The 18931-nt window shown below is 31.3% G+C and overlaps 1 protein-coding gene across 6 annotated transcripts in view; it reads right to left on the bottom strand.

Annotated features, from left to right (window-relative positions):
• The window catches only part of PRKACB (protein kinase cAMP-activated catalytic subunit beta), a 126836-nt gene that overhangs the window by 36658 nt on the left and 71247 nt on the right, over positions 1-18931 (bottom strand). For 2 of the 6 annotated variants that reach the window (XM_044238577.1, XM_044238574.1), the window contains exons 2-3: positions 3219-3280; positions 948-1076 (exon numbers count right to left, since the gene is read on the bottom strand). In XM_044238577.1, the coding sequence (XP_044094512.1) occupies positions 948-1076; positions 3219-3280 (191 nt within the window). Of the gene's footprint in view, positions 1-947; positions 1077-3218; positions 3281-7388; positions 7413-8721; positions 8746-16641; positions 16952-17236; positions 17398-18931 lie in introns of those variants that run through there. The other 4 variants (XM_044238575.1, XM_044238576.1, XM_044238578.1 and 1 more) reach the window with 4 other exon arrangements.

Genomic DNA, 18931 nt, shown 5'->3' with positions numbered 1-18931 from the left:
CTACTAGCTCAGTACTGTTCACTCCACATCCAGCTCAGTACTGTTTTTTTTTCTATATTTTTTCTATATTCCAGTAAGCCAAAATGTCATTCTTGGGAACATAATAACTATAAGATAATATTCAAGATTTACCATTTTCTTTCACATTTCCTTACTTGTATGTGATTACCAGGAAAACAGAAGTTTAACAAAGTGTAAACAATTCAGACATCCAGATTCATCAGATATACCAATATGTGATAAAAACTTAAAAACTGGTTTTTCAGGGCGCCTGGATGGCTCAGTGGGGAGCCTGCTTTCTTTCCTCACTCTATGGCCTCTTTGCCTACTTATGATCTCTCTCTGTCAAATAAATAAATAAAAATCTTAAAAACAACAACTACAAAAAAAACCCCTGGTTTTTCAAAACGATTTAATATTTTTATTGAGATAAAATTGACATCTGACATTATATTAGTTTCAGGTATATAACAATCATTTGATATTTTTTATAGTATTAGTATTCCAACTTTTTCTCTGGTTTAACTGACATTTTAAACTCAGCAAACTCAGTCACGTCAAACAAAGGCCTTCCACTGTCAATCAAAACAAGTCATAAAATAAAATCACAAAGTTTCTGTTACCTCAATCTAAAGATCCAGTACAATTGATCTCTGCATTTTCCACAAGGCAGAATGTAGTAGAGATGCCTGTTCTTTACATGTTGAATTCATTATTTTGTTAGTAAACATACACAAACGTATTCAAATAACATTATTGAAATAATAATGTATCCCCGTATACTTATTAACTGTGTATCAGAGTCACAATAAATAAGAAAGAAATTAAATGCAACAATAAAATTATCTGCAGGTATCAAGGGAAAGTCACTATATTGCATCTGTTTAATAATCTAGCTGATAAAACTGAAGTTTATCCTTCAGGTAAATAAAGACAAATACACTCACCTTCTGCTTATCTAAGATCTTCATGGCATAATACTGTTCAGTGGCTTTATGTTTTACCAACATGACTCTTCCAAATGAACCTGTTCCAAGGGTTTTTTTCCTTTCAAAATCCTCCAGCCCAGCATTATTCTACATATATATGAAAAATAAAATAAACTTTAAAATTAGAAATTCTTATAAGACAATGGTAGCTATAATAGATTTAGTTATATATAGTCAGAAGAGATTATTTAAAATTATCCATTTAAAAATAATACAAAAAGACTACTGAGATTCCAGGCTATTGGATCTATTTTTCCCTTTGAATAAGAAGAAATGAACTAATATTTGAAAAGAGAATTATATTGCAAAACAAAGCACAAGAGTAATGGGAGAAAAGAAGAGCCTAAGCTGAAATATTAAAGGGCATAATGAATTCCAATATGAATTCCTAGTATTAAACTTTTAGTAAATAAATTCCATATTTTAATAATCTCATACTGACCAGCAGTATATTGACATGGACAATCATGGAAGTCATAGTCTCACTGTACTCACAAATAATTCTAATGAATAAATAACCTGAAGGTCAGAGTCCTTTCACTAGAGTTACCTCTGAAGACAGCACTGTCTTACTTCATTTCTATCTTTATACAAGCTTATAGGACTAGAAAATAACAGCATGAAGATCCTAATGGCTCTTTCTCTGATATTATAATAACCTGGTATTGCCTAAAACTGTAATAATAAGGAAGAAGAGTTCCTCATTCCCACAAAGATAACTGAAAGAGTCTCAGAACAATAATCAGGCTCTTTTTCTCTCTCAACAGATGCTTTGTTATGAGCAAACATCTTTGTTTGGCTTTGGCTATAGCATAGAAGCAAAGAATTGGAGGCATCAATCTATTGAATTTGTTGCTGCCACAACAAAATGAAAATTAGTGAAAAGAAATTATGTGCTAAATAGCCACAAGTAGTAATTGATGACCCATTTGTTTAATAGGTTTTCATTACAAAGATCTTCATGAAAATCTTGGAAAAAAGTATTTGTGAGTATCAGTCTTTATAGTATTTAGCTTGAGAAAAATATGAGGTAATGTGATTCTTATAGAAGTAAGAGATCTGGAGAGTTACTGCAGTTCACGGTCATTGGATTTAATCTCTATTACAAATCAAAGCTTGCCACTGGAGACATAGCATAGCTTCTTGCTGAATCATTACAGAGAGAGCGAACAGCTCTAAGTTATAAAACTTGTTTCATGAAATTTAATTTCAAATTTCTAATGATTTTAAATTGCTATGAGATTCTATATCAAGATAGAAAAAGCTCTTAGAATTCTGATTGAATTATTTAATTTTATGGATTAATGCTTAATTTTTTGGTCTTAACAACACCAATTGAAATGTTTAAATATAGTTCCCAAGTAAATAATGGGAGCAGATTTAGGTAATAGACAACAAACAGAACATCTCTTTTTGTTAGTTACTGCTTTTCATTTAAATGTGCCATCCTCCTCACCTTCCTCAGTGTTTGATGTTAGATAATGTCTAACTTCTCACGACTGCTAGAGTAACTATATTTTAAAGTAAAGTTCGTGCTTTTAATCTTCTTAGTATCTTTATAAAAAATGGTGATATAATGGCATCTTCAAAAAATATTTAGAATTAAATACTTTTAGTGAAAAAGATACTTGAAATAAAAATGTTTGTGGTAGGAAAACTGATGTTCAAAATTGAATTTGGTATTAAAGTTCATTAATTATTTTTAACTTTAAAAATAGATTTTTTGACAAACATAAATGGCTCTTTTTAATACATGGTTTTTAGATCTCAGTTACAATTTAAAGTACTTAAGTTATGTAGAATTTACCCCATCCAATGTTTATGAAAAAGGATCCCTGTGTACTTGGTATGTTGCCAATAGCTAAGTATTTGTGATTAAGAATTTGAAACCGCACAATAGTATCAAAGGCACAAATCAAAATTACTATACATTAAAAATATGGAGAGTTTGTAGCAACTTATAATTAGTATCAAAATTTATGTAATCACATATTGTAATGGAAATTAGGTTCTTCTCCAATTTAGGTCTAGATAAAATTATTAGGTAGGAAATCAAAACATAATGTTATAATATTATGGTAAAATTCCTATGTTAAGCTTACTTTTTAAAATGCTACTTGAATGTTTAATGCTATTTTACAATTTCTTAAATAGTAAATTACCTGGGCAAGAATCATGATTTTATATAACAGGACTTTTAAATAGTAGAAAATTTTAGATATTCCTTACCGGAGCAGGATTTTCCCATTTTTTAAGAAAGTCTTCTTTGGCTTTGGCTAGAAACTCTTTCACTGAAAATATAATTAAAACAAACAAACAAAAACAAATTTTGTCTTGTAAGAATATATTTTAAAAACACAGACTTATGTCAACAATTGTTACCATGAAATGTGTATTCATAACCATGATAAACTAGAGGACTACTTACTTCCTCTAAACAAGAAGCAAATATTTTCTTAAATTTCTAAGAAGGTCTAATACTATTCTATATGGAGATCACTTTCATAATTTCAAATCTAATAATAAAAATGCCATTCCTGAAAACATATCTGAAAGTAATGTAAAACAGAAATCAATCTAGGAGAAAATATTCATTATAAATAAGCCAGCAGTGGTATTAACAAAACTGTTAACTATAAGAACTGAAGACATCTGGAGAATGTGAACTTGCTGATTTGTGGAATTTCAAATATAACTGACTTCAATAAAAGGCTGTTTTCAGGTATAAGGATTTATGTTACTAGATTTGTGTTTTCTCTACTGATGGTAGAGAGAAAAGAAAAAATACAGGCTACACATAAAGGATACCCACAAAGACTTAAAAACAAAAAAGAAACACCAAAAACGAAATATCCAAACAGCTTTAAAAAATCTCATATTCTAAATTTGAAGCAAAATTAAAATGTACACTAAAGTAATGCATTCAAAACCAGGTGTTTATCTGTGATCAGTAACAGCTACATTATGAAACTATGGTTTGAAGTTTTAAGATCTGTTAAATAACAAATCATTTAAAAGGTTTCCTCTTTTTCATCTTCTTTCCACAAAGTTTCCATAATGACTTCTGTTTACAGAATGACTTCAGGAGTTTAAAAAGAAATAGGAAAAAGATTCCAGAGATAAGACAGCATTAACAGAATGTATACTTGTTCCTATAGTCAAGTATGAGAGCAAAACCTGGCAATTCAAGAAGTATTTATTTCAGTATTTCTTTTTGTTTGGAAGTTCCTGATATTTCTCTGATATCTAAATCTATAAATAAAGAAGACAACAGAATTTAAATAATGCTGAAATAGTAAAAAGCTAGGCAAAATGAACTTAGAGTGGGACACTGTCATTTATTTTAGAAATACTAAGAGTGATGGTGATGATGAAGAAAAGACCAAACTAATAGTGGAAATGAGGGGTCACAAATTCTTTGATAAGATCACCTAAATGATGTAGTGGTATTTAAGTGAGGCATTTTAAGATATACATTATTATTTCCTCTTTACCTGTGTAAATTACCTTTGCCAAAACACTGTTGCTAACCGAAAAAGCCTGTTGGCATTCCAAATGTTTTGAGATTTCAAAATGGTGATGATAAGCAACAGGAGCAGACATTAGTTTTTAAAGTAACACTAGAGTGTTCATTTCTGAAGACATTATTTTACTACTTCATATAAACTGTCACTTGTATTTTACTGTAAAATACTCTCAAAATACCTATTTTAGAAAATTTGAGAAAAACAATTTTTAAAATTAGAATCTTTCCTTTGTATGAAAATCTCAACCACCAAAACAGTGAATCAAATAACTGCACCTAATTATGCAAATATGATCTAATTCCTCCTGGGGGTGGATTTGGGGGTGGAAAAGTCTTACATTTTGAGTTTAGGATGGTTCAAGTTACCCTACTCCTAAAAGTTAATGTATTAGTTACAACTGGGGATGAGTGGTTTTAGAAGAGTATATTTTATTTTATTTATTCTTCTCATGGTGCTGACATATTTGCAATGGCCCTGACTTAGAGATGACAGCTAAAATAAATTAAAAACAAAATTTCCTGCTGAATGCTACTGTGGCTTTTAAGAAACAACAACTTGTGATTCTCAAAATATACAACTGATTTCTTTTGAAAAATATTTTTGGTTATCTTCTATTTATAGAACTTGCACATCAAGTTGTGGTATAAACTCTCCAGATGCTTGCACGAGTGTAGATAATTTGGAGACAAGGAAAGGAATCAGGGAAAGGAAAAAAAATATTCCTAACATCCTGTTTCAGCATCTCCTGTCACTTCCTGCTAAGTGGATCTGGAGTTAAGAAAAAAGTAACTGGTCAAAGGAAGGACTGGCAGTATTTGCCAAAGATGGTACACTGAAAGAAAATTTCCTTCTCCCTGCTTGGTGTATGAGCTAGAGGAAAAATTTCAGATACTACTTAATTTCATTTACTAGTAGGATATTCAGGAAATTCTCTGTACTTCTCAACATTCCAAGTTCACTGCTAAGTTACATTACAGAAAGTAACCATTCTCAAAAAGGTCTTATATAAAAATTATCAGAAATGGATAGGAATCAAAGATACTAAATTTTGTGAATTATTTCAACAAATTAAGAGATTTGCTTTTATAAAGTAAGGTTAAGTATTAATTGTAATGTCATTAAATAGTTCCATGAAGCAAACTCTATTCCTACAACATTTTTTGTCACACAAGTATATATACAAACATAAAATCTCTAGTTTATATGTGCACTATTTAGATATAAAGATGAACACAGTTAACTCTGTAAAAATGTAAGTCAACCTAAATATACATCTTACAAATATAAACACCAGAAATAAAATATTTCACAATATGCTGGTTATGAATAACGAACAATAAGCAATCTAGAACCATATGTATTTGGTTTGGTTTTTACTATTTTTAGACAATGTTGAATTTCACTTTCTAAATGTTTTTCTCTAGTTGTTTAAAAATTTTATATCCACTGACATAAGGTATTGGCAGCTAGTTAATAAAATAAGCGGTAGGAGAGTTAGCCAAATTCAAATACTGCAGCACATTCAATCCAGAGTTCCCTCTAAAGCATATAATTGAAGTTCTCAAATTTTTTTGCTCTTCTTGTTATATTCTAATAGGTATGCAATATCTATATTTAACCATTTAAACCACTATGATGTCCTGAAACAGCCACAAGTTTGGGAGGTTGGGATATCTGAATTAGAATATTGGCTCTGATACTTCTTAGCTACATGATTATGGGTAACTAAGTACCTAATGGTGATTAGTAACTTTCTTTAGGAAAAGATCTCAATGAAGAATTTTTCTGCAAATATATTTTGTTCTGTACTGGTCAATAATGTACTACAAAAAATGAAAAGGACTACCAAAAATTAAATCAATTTCTTCCTATGAGTATACATTTCAATTATACATTTTTTCCAAGTAAACTTATTTTCTTTTCCATCTGTATCATTTAAGGATCTCACACTGCATTCAAAAGACATGAGCATACCAAAGGGATTCCTACAAAGGGGACTGAATGTTTACCCAAACTCATGAGATAAAGAAGAAACAAAATGACAATTTTATGTGTTTCCACAAGTACATAAAAAATTTAATTCTTTTCACCTTCAAAATATTTTTGAATATATTTATACACAGGACACAGCTTAAAAACTGATCACAAAGTTCATTTTAAACATTAGGAAAATTCATTAAAAAGTCAAGTATGGCGTATCTTTACTCCATGTTATGCAGATAATCCTACAATGAGTAAGAATGTTTCACTATAAATGTATTTATTAGGTACTTTTGGATTCTATGTTAAATATACTTACATTACTGCTTATTATAAAAAGAGCATGTTATTATACTATGCTACTCTGCAATGCTAAAAAGAGGTTGTTGTTGATGGTTTGTAAGAAGAATTTAGAAATTCATTACTATACTGATTACAATTACTCTGATTTTACGTTCTTCAGTTTCTTTGTAATGAGATAAATGTCATTTCCCATATAACACATCTTTTACAGTAAAAACACAACTTTATTAAACTTTTAGTTAATATATGTCAGAAAAAATAAAGGGAAACAATCAGAAAATAAAACAAATCAGACTATAAACTTTCTAAGGTAAATACCCAATTAAAATATTAGCTGTTTTGTTCCAAATTTACAACAGTACTTTTTCTTTAAAAAACCATCCATTAACCTGGGTTATCTAATTTAAGTGGTGTGTATTAATCTGTCTTCTGCTACCCTGTACAACTCCCACTACTTCACAGTGCTATATTTCTTTATTAACTCTAAATATTTTACAAAAATATAACTTATGAGGAGCATAACAACTTGCAAACAACCAGATAAAAAGTTTAAAGGTAACATTTGTTTTATTAAAAAGTAGTTGCCTACCAGATATTTCTGAAGAGGAGCAAGCTTGTATCCAAAAAAAATAAACAGTGATTAAATAACACTCACAAAATCAACATATTAGCATGATGTCACCTACACACATTTTCTTAGAATATTATATACGGAAATAAAACATTATTATGGAAACTCAATTTTTTGACATATTCAAAGAGGGCTTTTTAAAATGAAATGGTAAAGCAATAAAAACAGTAATTTTTATTTAGTGTCAAAATCAATACCATTCTAATTCTTAAAACAACTAACAAACTTGTAGCAAAAGTACTAATAATGTTAAGTAGTGTATACTGAAACACACATCCTGTAACTATTGCAATGCCATCGTTGGACTTCTATTATTTATTCAAAACTTCACTGTAGGAACAACACTATTAATTATAACACTTTGTAACTCCCTTTTGAAAGACATTAGTGTCTTTCAGGCATTTATCTCCTTGGTGCTCATTTAATAATCTCTCAACAACATTTATTGTGTACTGTTTAGTGGTGCCAGAAACTGAGCTAGAAGTGTATAGGTGTGAAGGTGCCCAATCATGAGAGTAACTATTTGCTGTGGTGATGCTTTTCAATGTGTAGGAAGGAGTGGAAGTAAACTAAGTTATTCACACCTGCTAGACTCATTTCTTCTGGGAAACAGGAAGCAAGATCTTTTGCTAAGGAAGAGGGGGCCAGATGGAGTAAGGAGCATTTAAAGGTTAGGGTTTGAGGCCTGGGGGTTTAAACTTTGATGGCTGTCTATGTAGGGAATAAGGAAGAGGGCTATTCCTCTAATATTTCCCATTAGGAAAAGAGAAAGGTATTATAAACAATGGTATGTTTCTTAATATGTTTTGTAGTAATAGTTTAAAATTTTTTCTTATTGAAGAGATTGTAATTCGTGGGCTCCCTGATCTCTCTGCAATTAAATTATTTTTATCTTTCTCCTTTACCTTAATGAAAGCATTAGTCTATTTAAGAGTTATTTTGTGTATATCAGAAAATGCAGAATAGGATGGAAACTGAGGTTAATTACCTATGAAAATACCAAGTTCTATCAACAAATAACAGAACAGTACAATCCTTTCCAAAACCTCTGGAAAGTGTAAATCTAGTTGAGTGTAATAGTCTGTCTTCTGTCACCCCTATTTCAAACACCCACCTCTTTAGAGTTCTTCAATTGTTATTTCTAAGAATAACCCCCAAAACACATACACTGTACTACAAATATTTTCAGTAAACTAAATATAAAACATTCTAATTGCCACAAGATACCTAATAAAAATCCAGTTTACAGCAACAAAGCAACAGAATTATTCTGTAAAAAATAGTTTCCTACCAGATGCTTCTGATGATTTGCGAGCTTGGTCAAAAAGAACAAATAAGTTAAACAGATTAAATAACACATAAAATAACACACCCACAAGAAGTAACCCATTTGTATATGTTCACTAATATATTTACACATAGGAAAAGAATAAAAAATACTTGGGTATACATATTCAGAAGTGTTTTATCTAAGGATTACAACATATTCTCAGGATATATATCCAGAGAATATGTATATGAAGATATATATATATAAAAAAACAACAAGCCCTATTCTGGAAATTTCTTAATGAAATATATTCTATCCTTTAAATGTAAAGACCAGTTGTGTTCACTTTACTGAAGGGACACTTAATTTGCCTCACCATTTTCAAGCATGTTCACTCAGAGCAAGTTCACTATAATTTTAAAAGTGATAGGGAATATAAAAATTTTTTTTTAATTACTACAATTGTATTTGTGCACTTCAGTGGTTGGAACCATGCCTCCTTTTGTTTACTAAGATATCATGTAGACATGCATAAAGTCACACATGAATGGGTATTTAGGAATTTAATAGGCAATGAAAATTGTATTTCCTATTGTAATATCTATTTTACTATTCTTTCTCATTTTTTTAAATTGGTTAATTATCAAGTCTTGGTTACAAGTGAACAGTATAATTGACTAGCTTTCACTAAACTGTTAAATAAAATTTTTTTGTGAAACATATACATTTAAATGATCAAATTATAGAAACATTAATTTATTTAACTAGTAGCTACATGGAGAAATGGATACACCATGAATCCACATGGTGTAATCATTCACAACTACTGATATTTACATGCTTTCTCTCCCAACTTGCACTTGTTTTAGGGATGTTGTGGATTTTCTAGGCCATCCAAGTCATGTTTGATTGGAGATGTTTCTTGTAGGATTTTGTAATAAAAACTTTAAATTTACAGCCATAAATAACCCAAGCAATCTTTGAAGTACTCTTTGAAATGTACTTGACTTTCTTAATTGTTCACTGAGACTTTCCTTAGAGAAATATTATGTCATCACAATCATATGTTAAAGATTTTCCACTCAGTTCTAAATTAAAATATTCTGTCTTGCTACTAGACAATATAGAGCTAGGAGTGGATCCCTAGATGATGGGGTATGCACATTTTCAACTTTACTAGATAGTAAGAACTGCCTCAATAAATGTTGTGCCAGTTTAGTTTGCCACCATATCTTTGATGATCCATATCCTTAATAAAATGTGTTACTAACATAATGGGTATGAAATCATATCTTATTGTTAAAGATAAGGTAAATATCTCTCAGTAAAATTTTATAATTTTTTTCCTTACAAGTCTTATTATATTTTTATTAGATACAGTCCTAGGTTCTTTAGGACTTGGGTTACTATTGTAAAAGGGAGAATTTTTAAAAGAATACCATTTGTTTCTTGCTGATGTATGGTTGATGTTTATATACTGATCTTACTGTATCTCTCTTATTAATTCTAAAATAGCATTGGTAGATTCTCTTGAATTCTCTATGCAGAGAATCACCTATCATCTGTGAATAATGACAATTTTGTTTCCTCCATTTTTTTATTGTCTTATTGTGCAGGTTATGACTAACATTTCAATACTTTACAGAAACAGACAATGAGCATCCTTTTCCTGTTCCTAACTTCAGAGAAAATGTTTCTAATTAATTTTCTTTTCCCATAATTTACTTGTAAAGCTATACTTGACTCAATAAATAAATTTAAAAGTTTCTCCTCTTTTTTAATTCTTTGAAAGATTTTGTACAAGACTGAAATTTTTGTTCTTTGAATTCATCCTAGAACTTGATCTTAAAACTGCCCAGTCCTAATTTTGTTAAGTTTTGAATAAAGATTTTAATTATGATTAAAACTTAAATAGCTATAGTTCTCATCAGCTCTTTTAAAACTCTTTCTTATGAACTAACCTTTGGTTCTGATGGATTTTAATTTTCTATTTTATTGAGTTTTGCTCGTGTCTTCATTAGTTTGTTTGTTTTTTGATTAACCATGCTGTGCCTTCTTTAACTTACTTATTTAAATACTTACATCATTAATGTCTCCTTTCCAGATATAAGCATTTAAAACTTTGTTTCTAAATCCACTTTAGCTGCACAATTATCATACATAGCTCAATTTCAATTTTATATTATGAGTTTATTCTTGACCTGTGAGTTATCTGAATTTTAAATCCCTTCATGTAATATTTGTGTGTTTGTTAATCTGTTTAACAAGTCCTTTTTACTGATTAAACGTAATTGCTTTGTGGTCAGAGATCATGGTCCATATATCAATTCTTTAAAATATTTTGAACATGTTTAGTTGTATAATCAGTTTTCTAAGTGTTCTATATATTTCTGTATATCCTCCAATTACTGGGTGAGCATTCTCTATAAACATCCAAACTTACAATTTTTCCTTCTAAATGGGTCAACTTTGTTTTCTATGTTTTGAGATTCTGTTAGAGATGCATAGTTTTTTTCTCTTATATTTCTTTTTTATGCGATTATTAGTTTTAAATGGTAGCCTGTGACAATTCTACTCTCTGACATTCTTGGAAGCATGTAATCCTGTTGTATCTGCTGAATACTGTTTGTAGTAGAGTGTGTGTGTATCTATTTGGATTTTGGATTGTGAATTTAAAGTTCAGTTGAGCTTTACCTGTGAGAAACCTGCAGGGCTCAACTTGAGGATACAGTTTGTATTAGCTTCTGCCTGGCATCCAGTAGGTGTTACTAGCCTGGGACTGTTACAATAATGTATTTTATTTTATTGGTGATTCTTAGACTACATAATTAATACAGATTAAAAAAATGAAATTTACTGGAGAAGCAGTTGATTACAAACTCTTAGGAGAGGAATCCCACACACATGCACACTTACTCCTCCCATGTCCCAGGAATCTAAGCCGAGAAATACAAACTTCCTTATTTTCTCCTTGTATCAGTGGAGAGGCTTTATTTTCTAATCTATGCTTTCACTGAGGTTATAATCCTTTGAGGATCTTGGCTTTATGTAGGAGTCTAGGAAATTGGAAGATGCATGGGTCAAATAAGCTGTCTTCTGTCTCTGTGAGGCCATTTAAAATGAAAGCCCTCTGGTTAGCCAAGATAGAAAATCTCCTCAGGGTAGTCAAATTATGCTCCCCCTTACAACCATGGTTTCCATTTACCACTTCACTTTTTGTACACTGAGGATTTCTATTATATTCTTGTAAGTTCAGGTATTCACTTAAAGGGATGCTTGTTATATTTTATTTAGCATTTCTAGATGCTGTTGTATCATCATTAATTTTTGCTCCAGAAAGCTTTTAAAATTATCTAATCTAAAATGTTTGGATTTTTTTTCTTTATAAGACAAGCTTTGTGTTAAGTTGTAAGATGCAGAGATAGCCTGATTTTTGTATAATTCTTTATCTTTGAAATTAAAAACTTCTATCAAGATATATTTAGGTATTGGTATTTGTATTAATCTTTGTCAAAACACAATGAGCTCATTGAATCTATAGATTCAGGGTTTTTTTCACCTAAGAAGTTTCGAATCATATTTTTTTATTATTGTTCCTATTTTATTGGTCATTATCTGTTCTGAAGGAATGCTATTTATCCAATTTGTAGCGTTTGCTACTCTAACATAATTTTTACCTCATAATTTTTATCCTGTCCATTCCCCCTAGATCCTGGTAGGTTTTTTTTTTTTTTTAAGATTTTATTTATTTATCAGAGAGAGAGGCGGGGAGAGAGCAAGCACAGGCAGACAAGAATGGCAGACAGAGGGAGAAGCAGGCTCCCTGCTGAGCAAGGAGCCCGATGTGGGACTCGATCCCAGGACGCTGGGATCATGACCTGAGCCGAAGGCAGCTGCTTAACCAACTGAGCCACCCAGGCGTCATCAAGCTAGTTCTCCATATCATTAATGTACTTTCCTGCAGTGATTATTTTGTTCTTTATTGCTTCTAATGCAGCTTTATGTTCTGCAAATGCCAGGTTCATTTTCTTATATCCATCCCTTATCATAATTTCTTTTCTATTCCTGCCTGTCAGACAGCTCTCTTCTCATCCTACTCTCTTGGTTTAAAAAAAATTTTTTTTTAATCTTATCTTTCAAGTGAACACAGATTCATGTTCACTTGGAATTTTTAAGAATTCAACACAGATACTATTTATAATTTTTTATTTTTAAACTCTCCCCAACATATTCTAAATATAAGTTCATTCTTTTCCTCTCAAATTCTGTGATTTATCCTTTAATGATGCATAATCTCATTCATGGGCTCCATGTTGTTGCTTTTCTTTTTTATCCATTTATAAATAATGAGAAGACTTTCAAAACTTTACAAATGCCCTCAAATAAGGTGGATCATTTCACCTCCTATTTTGCTGTGTTAGAATCAGTTTCTCAAATCTTTTAGTTGGTACATATTTATATTATCACTTAAAAAATTCAGGGACTTTCAGAAATGGGAATGGAGGCAGTACCACAGGGTTTCTTGCTAGTGGTGATACCCACCACATCAAGGAAGAGCCCTGTTATATATGGAAGTAAAAAAGCCACCTTTTAAACTTGGAATAGCTTAACAATTCTTGGGTGTCCCATAACTGTTTTAAAATGAAAGTAATCACCAGTGTTGGATCTTCTACTCGTCTCCCCCAAAGCCTTTCTTATAAGCTTCATCCATCCCTCCAAGTTACTGAGGGTTGAACTATTGTTTATTAATTTTCCATAAAGGCAAGCTACTCAAAGTAAAACTGTTAGACTTTGGTGTATGATCTTCAATCTGATACTGTATATTTTTGGCCAAGTACAGTTTCTTAATTCCAAAACTGAGAACTGATAAACTGTTTTTCCAGTTTTGTGTTCTTACATTTTTAATCTAGAAAATACAGACCTTGGCAGGGGAGCTTAAGTAAATGCTTGTGCTCAGCTCTATAACTTTCCTGTCATTCATAGCAGGTTAAGCTGCTTCTTCAGAAGTTTGCCCTTCGCTGCAGCTAGGCCATTAAGAATTCTCTTCTGGAATTCTGAAATAAGGGTGCTAGTTTTGTTCTGATAAGCATATGAATCAAAAACTAAAACACAGGTCTGATATTTTTCATTGAAAGTGTAAGAAAAGTACTCAAATATAGGTAATTTTGTTATTCATTTATTCTGTAAGAATTTATGAGTTCATTACTACATTTGGTGCATTGGGATAGCTACTAGAAATGAGAGAATAACCAGCACTACCCTTGACTTAAGGAGTTCAAAGTTTGGAGACTGGAAACTGAAATGCTAGTATATAATTTCAGTATAATTAAACAATTGGTATAATTTACAAGTCTGTTTTGGGAGTACAGGGGAATCACCTAACTCTATAGAGTCAATGATTAAGGCACTGAAAATCTAACTGGTTTTCATAATTTTTATGACAGAAGATATAAATACGAAAAGGTAGCAAGGAATAATATGTAGTAGTATGGCCAGTTCAGAATTTTATGAGAGATGCAGATAAATAAAGCCAGAAAGGTAGGTGATTGATCTTACATACTTTACTTTAAGGAATTTAACCTTTATCTTAGAGACAATAAGGAATAACTGAAAGTTTTTATGTTGGGTCACAAAATGGGCATACTGGCATTTTAAAAATGGCAGCATGTTAAATGAATGATCTGGAGGGATATAAAACTGGAAGCTGTGAGGCCAGTGAAGCAATTACTAGAACAGGACTGAGAATATATAGAATGCCTAATCTTAAGCATTCCCAGTGTTAGTGTGACTAGAGAATATTGAGTGATTTCTGAGGCATTTCTGATATAGAATCAATAAAAATTAATGACTGAGTGCCTGCCTCAGGGGTGGGGTTAAAAACAAGTTAGGAATTACTATAAGGTTTCTGTTTTAAATTCCTACATGGGCACTGGGCTCATTAACAAAAATAGAAATCGATGAAAAAGGAGTAGATTTGGGATGGAAAGAGGAAATTCACATTTGAGCTGAATCTTCAGGTAACAACTGAAGATATGGGCATGGATGAGATCATTTGGAGAAAATATAGCATTAAGAGAGGGCCAAAGATAGATTCTCAGAGAAACCTAACACTTAATAGGCAGGAAGGAGAAAAAGAGTAGCTTTTTAACTAGAAAAATACCACATGCATATAAATACTATATATATAGCTATAAACTCAGATAAAAAGGACTAGCATTTGTTTATTTTTATAAGTAAAATCACACTTCATTTGTGATTTCCCACATTTTGAAATGGTTAAGGCTTGTAAACACTCTGATAGGAGTAAAATTAGTTGAAATTGGACAATACTGAAAAAGTCAGAATGTCTAATTGTGATTAGTAAGATTCCTGTGATAGAAAGGGCTATAAGGACAAGACAATATGTTCAAGTATATCAAACATTATCTGAATAATCCATACATTCTTCAAAGAGAAATTAAGCAATAGAAAAGAAGCAAAAATTTTCTTCAGCTAAAATCAATACATCCAACTGTAAAACCTCTAGAATATCACAGTGGTTACCTAAAAATTCTGTTTTAAACCAAACTTTCAAAGAAAAACACTTACTGGCTAGAGCCAAAGAAATCTAATATTTTAAGTATGATAACCAGGTATATTCAATTTTGATATCCATAGAAATCCTAAGGAATGTTAACATGTTGATTTTGTAATATTAGTCCAAATTTCAAAAACTAGATCAGAAGGATCTATCTATTAGCAGAAAAATAACAATAACAATTCTTAATATCTTGCAAATGAAAATGTCCTTTAATGTCTAGTATCATTTTATAAACAAATACCTAACAGTGCTGTAGAGACTTATGGTATATGGCAGCATGATTAAAAAAAAAATTATTGGCAGTAATGAGGTGATCTCCAATTATGGAAGAAAAGGCACATTTATTTTGAATTCCATCATTATATAGCAAAAATCCAACTCTCTCAGGTTCTATATTCCAATTCCAAATCCTTGAAGTGTATATTATAGATTGTTACATATTATTAAAAAATATATAACAGTTCTCCTAAAAATGTACGGATTCAAAGGTTAACTTATAAACATCCTCTTTTTTAGTTAAGCAATAAGATGTAAATGAATTATGCTCTAAGCAAATATTTCTCACTCTAACAACAGGATATCTATTTTTAGCTGCAGGTTTGGCTTAAAGTGAACAGCTTTCACCCTATGATAAACTGCAGTATATACTGTAGGATATTTTCTCAAAAAATATTTTTGGACATGTTTCAAAAAAGAAAGTCAATATAAGAACAAAAAAGGAAACTAATGATCACAAAAGTACTTATTCTAACAAATTATTTCCCCTTACAACAGTATCTCTGAAAAATTTTAACAAAGCCTCCAAAACCAAAATGAACATATTTATTTCATCATCAAATCTTTATTTCTCAAGAACTGTAGTTAAAAGCAATCAATAAATCAACAAAATTCTAGCAGCATCTTATTTAAGATTAGTATTTTTTAAAGATTAGTATTTGAAAAATATCAAAAATAAGCTAACAAAAATTAATATTAGAATGATAAACTAATAAATGGAAAGTTTAATTATCTTCAGGATCATATACTATAAAGAAATTTCTCTCTTATCATGGTGGGTCTTTAAAATACTCACTCATTTGTAACACAATAACAGCAGTATTTAATGAATACAATAAATCAAACCATAAAGAAAATTAGAGACTGATTATTGGTATTGACTATTAGTAGTGGTTTTACTTGTTCACAGTTCTCAATAGATTTTAAAAGCAAATTACTATAATTCCAAAATGCAAAAGCATCAACAGAAAATGTAATTCACTATAGCTCTGGCTTTACAATTTCCCCTTCAGAAAATATTTTTTCCTCTTATATTTAAATATCTTTAAAACATATAGCTGCAGAGGCTCAGAGAGCATACTTACCACTCATGATGAAAATCAACCTTTCCAAAACATATTGCTCAAAACAACAATCCAACAGCAAAGGGAGTTATGCTAATCTCTAGAGGTAGACGAACCGATGGTGTAAACACATACACTGGAACATGCAGCACACAGAAAATGAAAATAGCTTTCTTTTGTTTAAAAAAGAAAAGCCCCTAGAAGCAAAGCATAACTGCCCAGCATGAGATATCACTAGTAAACAACAGATTAATGCCAAAGATGTGTATAACGAGATTTAATTTCTTTCAAGCTGGTTATCGTAGTCTCCTTCATATACCACTAGAACAACTCAAAATGGCAGGGAGAAAATGTTCAAACCAGGATGTATAAGATGTTCTCAATTATATCAGCATGAGTTGTTACCACGGCAACATTAGACCAGAATTATCGGTTCACTTGTAACCAAGGAGTAGCTTTTCTAAAGCTTTAATCAAGCAAGACAAATAAAATATCTTTTTATTTTAGAGCCACATGATTTAAAAATCATCACGTTTCTTAAATTCAAGCACTTATCTACCCTTTTTACATCTTTCAAAGATATAAAAAAAAAATGCTGTTTTCTTCAAATACTCACACAATCCCATGTTGAACCTGGCAAGGAACAAACAGCAGAATGATTGCACCTAAACGTCTTTCAATTACACCAGCTCTTACTGCTAGCTGTGGACCTCACTGATATTAAAATGCTGTGTGCTGTTGCTAGTGACTATTGGCGATGAATCTTATTGCCCAGATCGCTGATAGCTTTCATTTTTCATGAGCCAGAAAGCTACACTGCAGCACAAATGTTAACCATTTAAACATTCTGTATTACGGAAGAAACAAAAAACAACCCTATATGTTCCTTCGTTTATAAAGCAGAATCATAAAATAATTTATTTATAAACTTCCATTAAATTCAGCATCACAAACAGTCTCAGATGCCACTTAGTGGTTTTCAAAAGAGAATAATATACAAAAAGTTACTGAAGATTACTGTTGAAATGTAAAATTCCTTATATTAAAAAAGATGATGATGACAGTTGTATAGCAAGGTGGGCAGACTGGATAATATGGGGAACAGACTATTCTGATTCTTAGAGACCCAAGTTTTGTAACAAAATGGTACAAAGGATCTATAGAATAGTAGCTTATTAAGTTTGGAACTTCAGCAAGTGAACTTGCCATTTTGAAAGCTGCCAGGTGAGATAGGACTTCTGGTGATGGAGGAATGAGTAAGTCAGCAAATCTTTTCTCTAAGAAACAAATATGAAGCTGAACAAAGTTGTCAAAAACAACAACCTTGTGGTTCTGGAAATCTAGCAATCACTAACAACAAATCGAGAAGCATGTATTCATGAAAAACTGCTAAACTTTGTATAAGAACAGTGGAAGTCTGTGGTGGTCTTGCTTAGTGCTGCTCCTGTTCCTTCAACAGCTCAGTCAGTGCAGTATTTCTATCAGGTAAGGCTGGCCATGACAACTAGCAGCTTTGCTTCCAGAAAGGGCTGACGTGATATACAGAGGAGACAAGAAAAAAAAAAATCATCCCAAACATGATGTTGTCAATAAAAACAGCAAACTGTAGGAAATGAATAGGGAATGTATCCAGCTTTGCTACTCTGAAGTTGTGGCCTTTGATAGGGGTGAGCTATAGACTGGTGGTCTAGCAAGAAATTTAACATGGAAAATGGAAATGAAAGAGTCAAAGAGGACCTAAATAAGCTCCTCACATATCCCTGGCTAACTGGGAAGCTATTCCCATAGGGGAGACCCAAGAGGGCCCTGCAGAAAGTTAAAGCTGGTATGGACATGAAAACTGCCTGAACACTTAATGTCCCCTTCAACACACAAACAGCTCCATCAGCACAGACTTGCTCAAAATGTTTGAGCACAACCTCTGATCAATCACTGAACAACAACTAAGTTACATAGACACAGGGTAAACCCTAGCAGAGAAATCAGCAGCCAGACATCATAGGGGACAGATCATACATTAAGGCCAAAAAATTATTAAAAATAAATAAAAACAAACAGGGAAGAAAAAATCAGAATCTAGAACTGCCACAAAATTATCATTCAAAAAAAAACAATTTTTTTAACAAAAATATTATATAATCCATAATGAAGAGGAAAGGCAGTCAATAGAAAATTTCTCTGAATAGGCTAAGATATAGGATTTAGCAGACAAAAGACTTTAAAACAGCTATTATAAATACATCAATGAATAAAAGGGAATGTTTAAAGAATTAAAGGAAAATGTAATGGCAATATAATAATAATAAGTTTC

This window comes from Neovison vison, chromosome 2 (assembly GCF_020171115.1).
Source record: "Neovison vison isolate M4711 chromosome 2, ASM_NN_V1, whole genome shotgun sequence".
NCBI classification, from domain to species: domain Eukaryota; kingdom Metazoa; phylum Chordata; class Mammalia; order Carnivora; family Mustelidae; genus Neogale; species Neogale vison.
The sequence above is the reverse complement of the archived record's forward strand: the minus strand, read 5'-3'. Positions and strand labels throughout refer to the sequence as shown.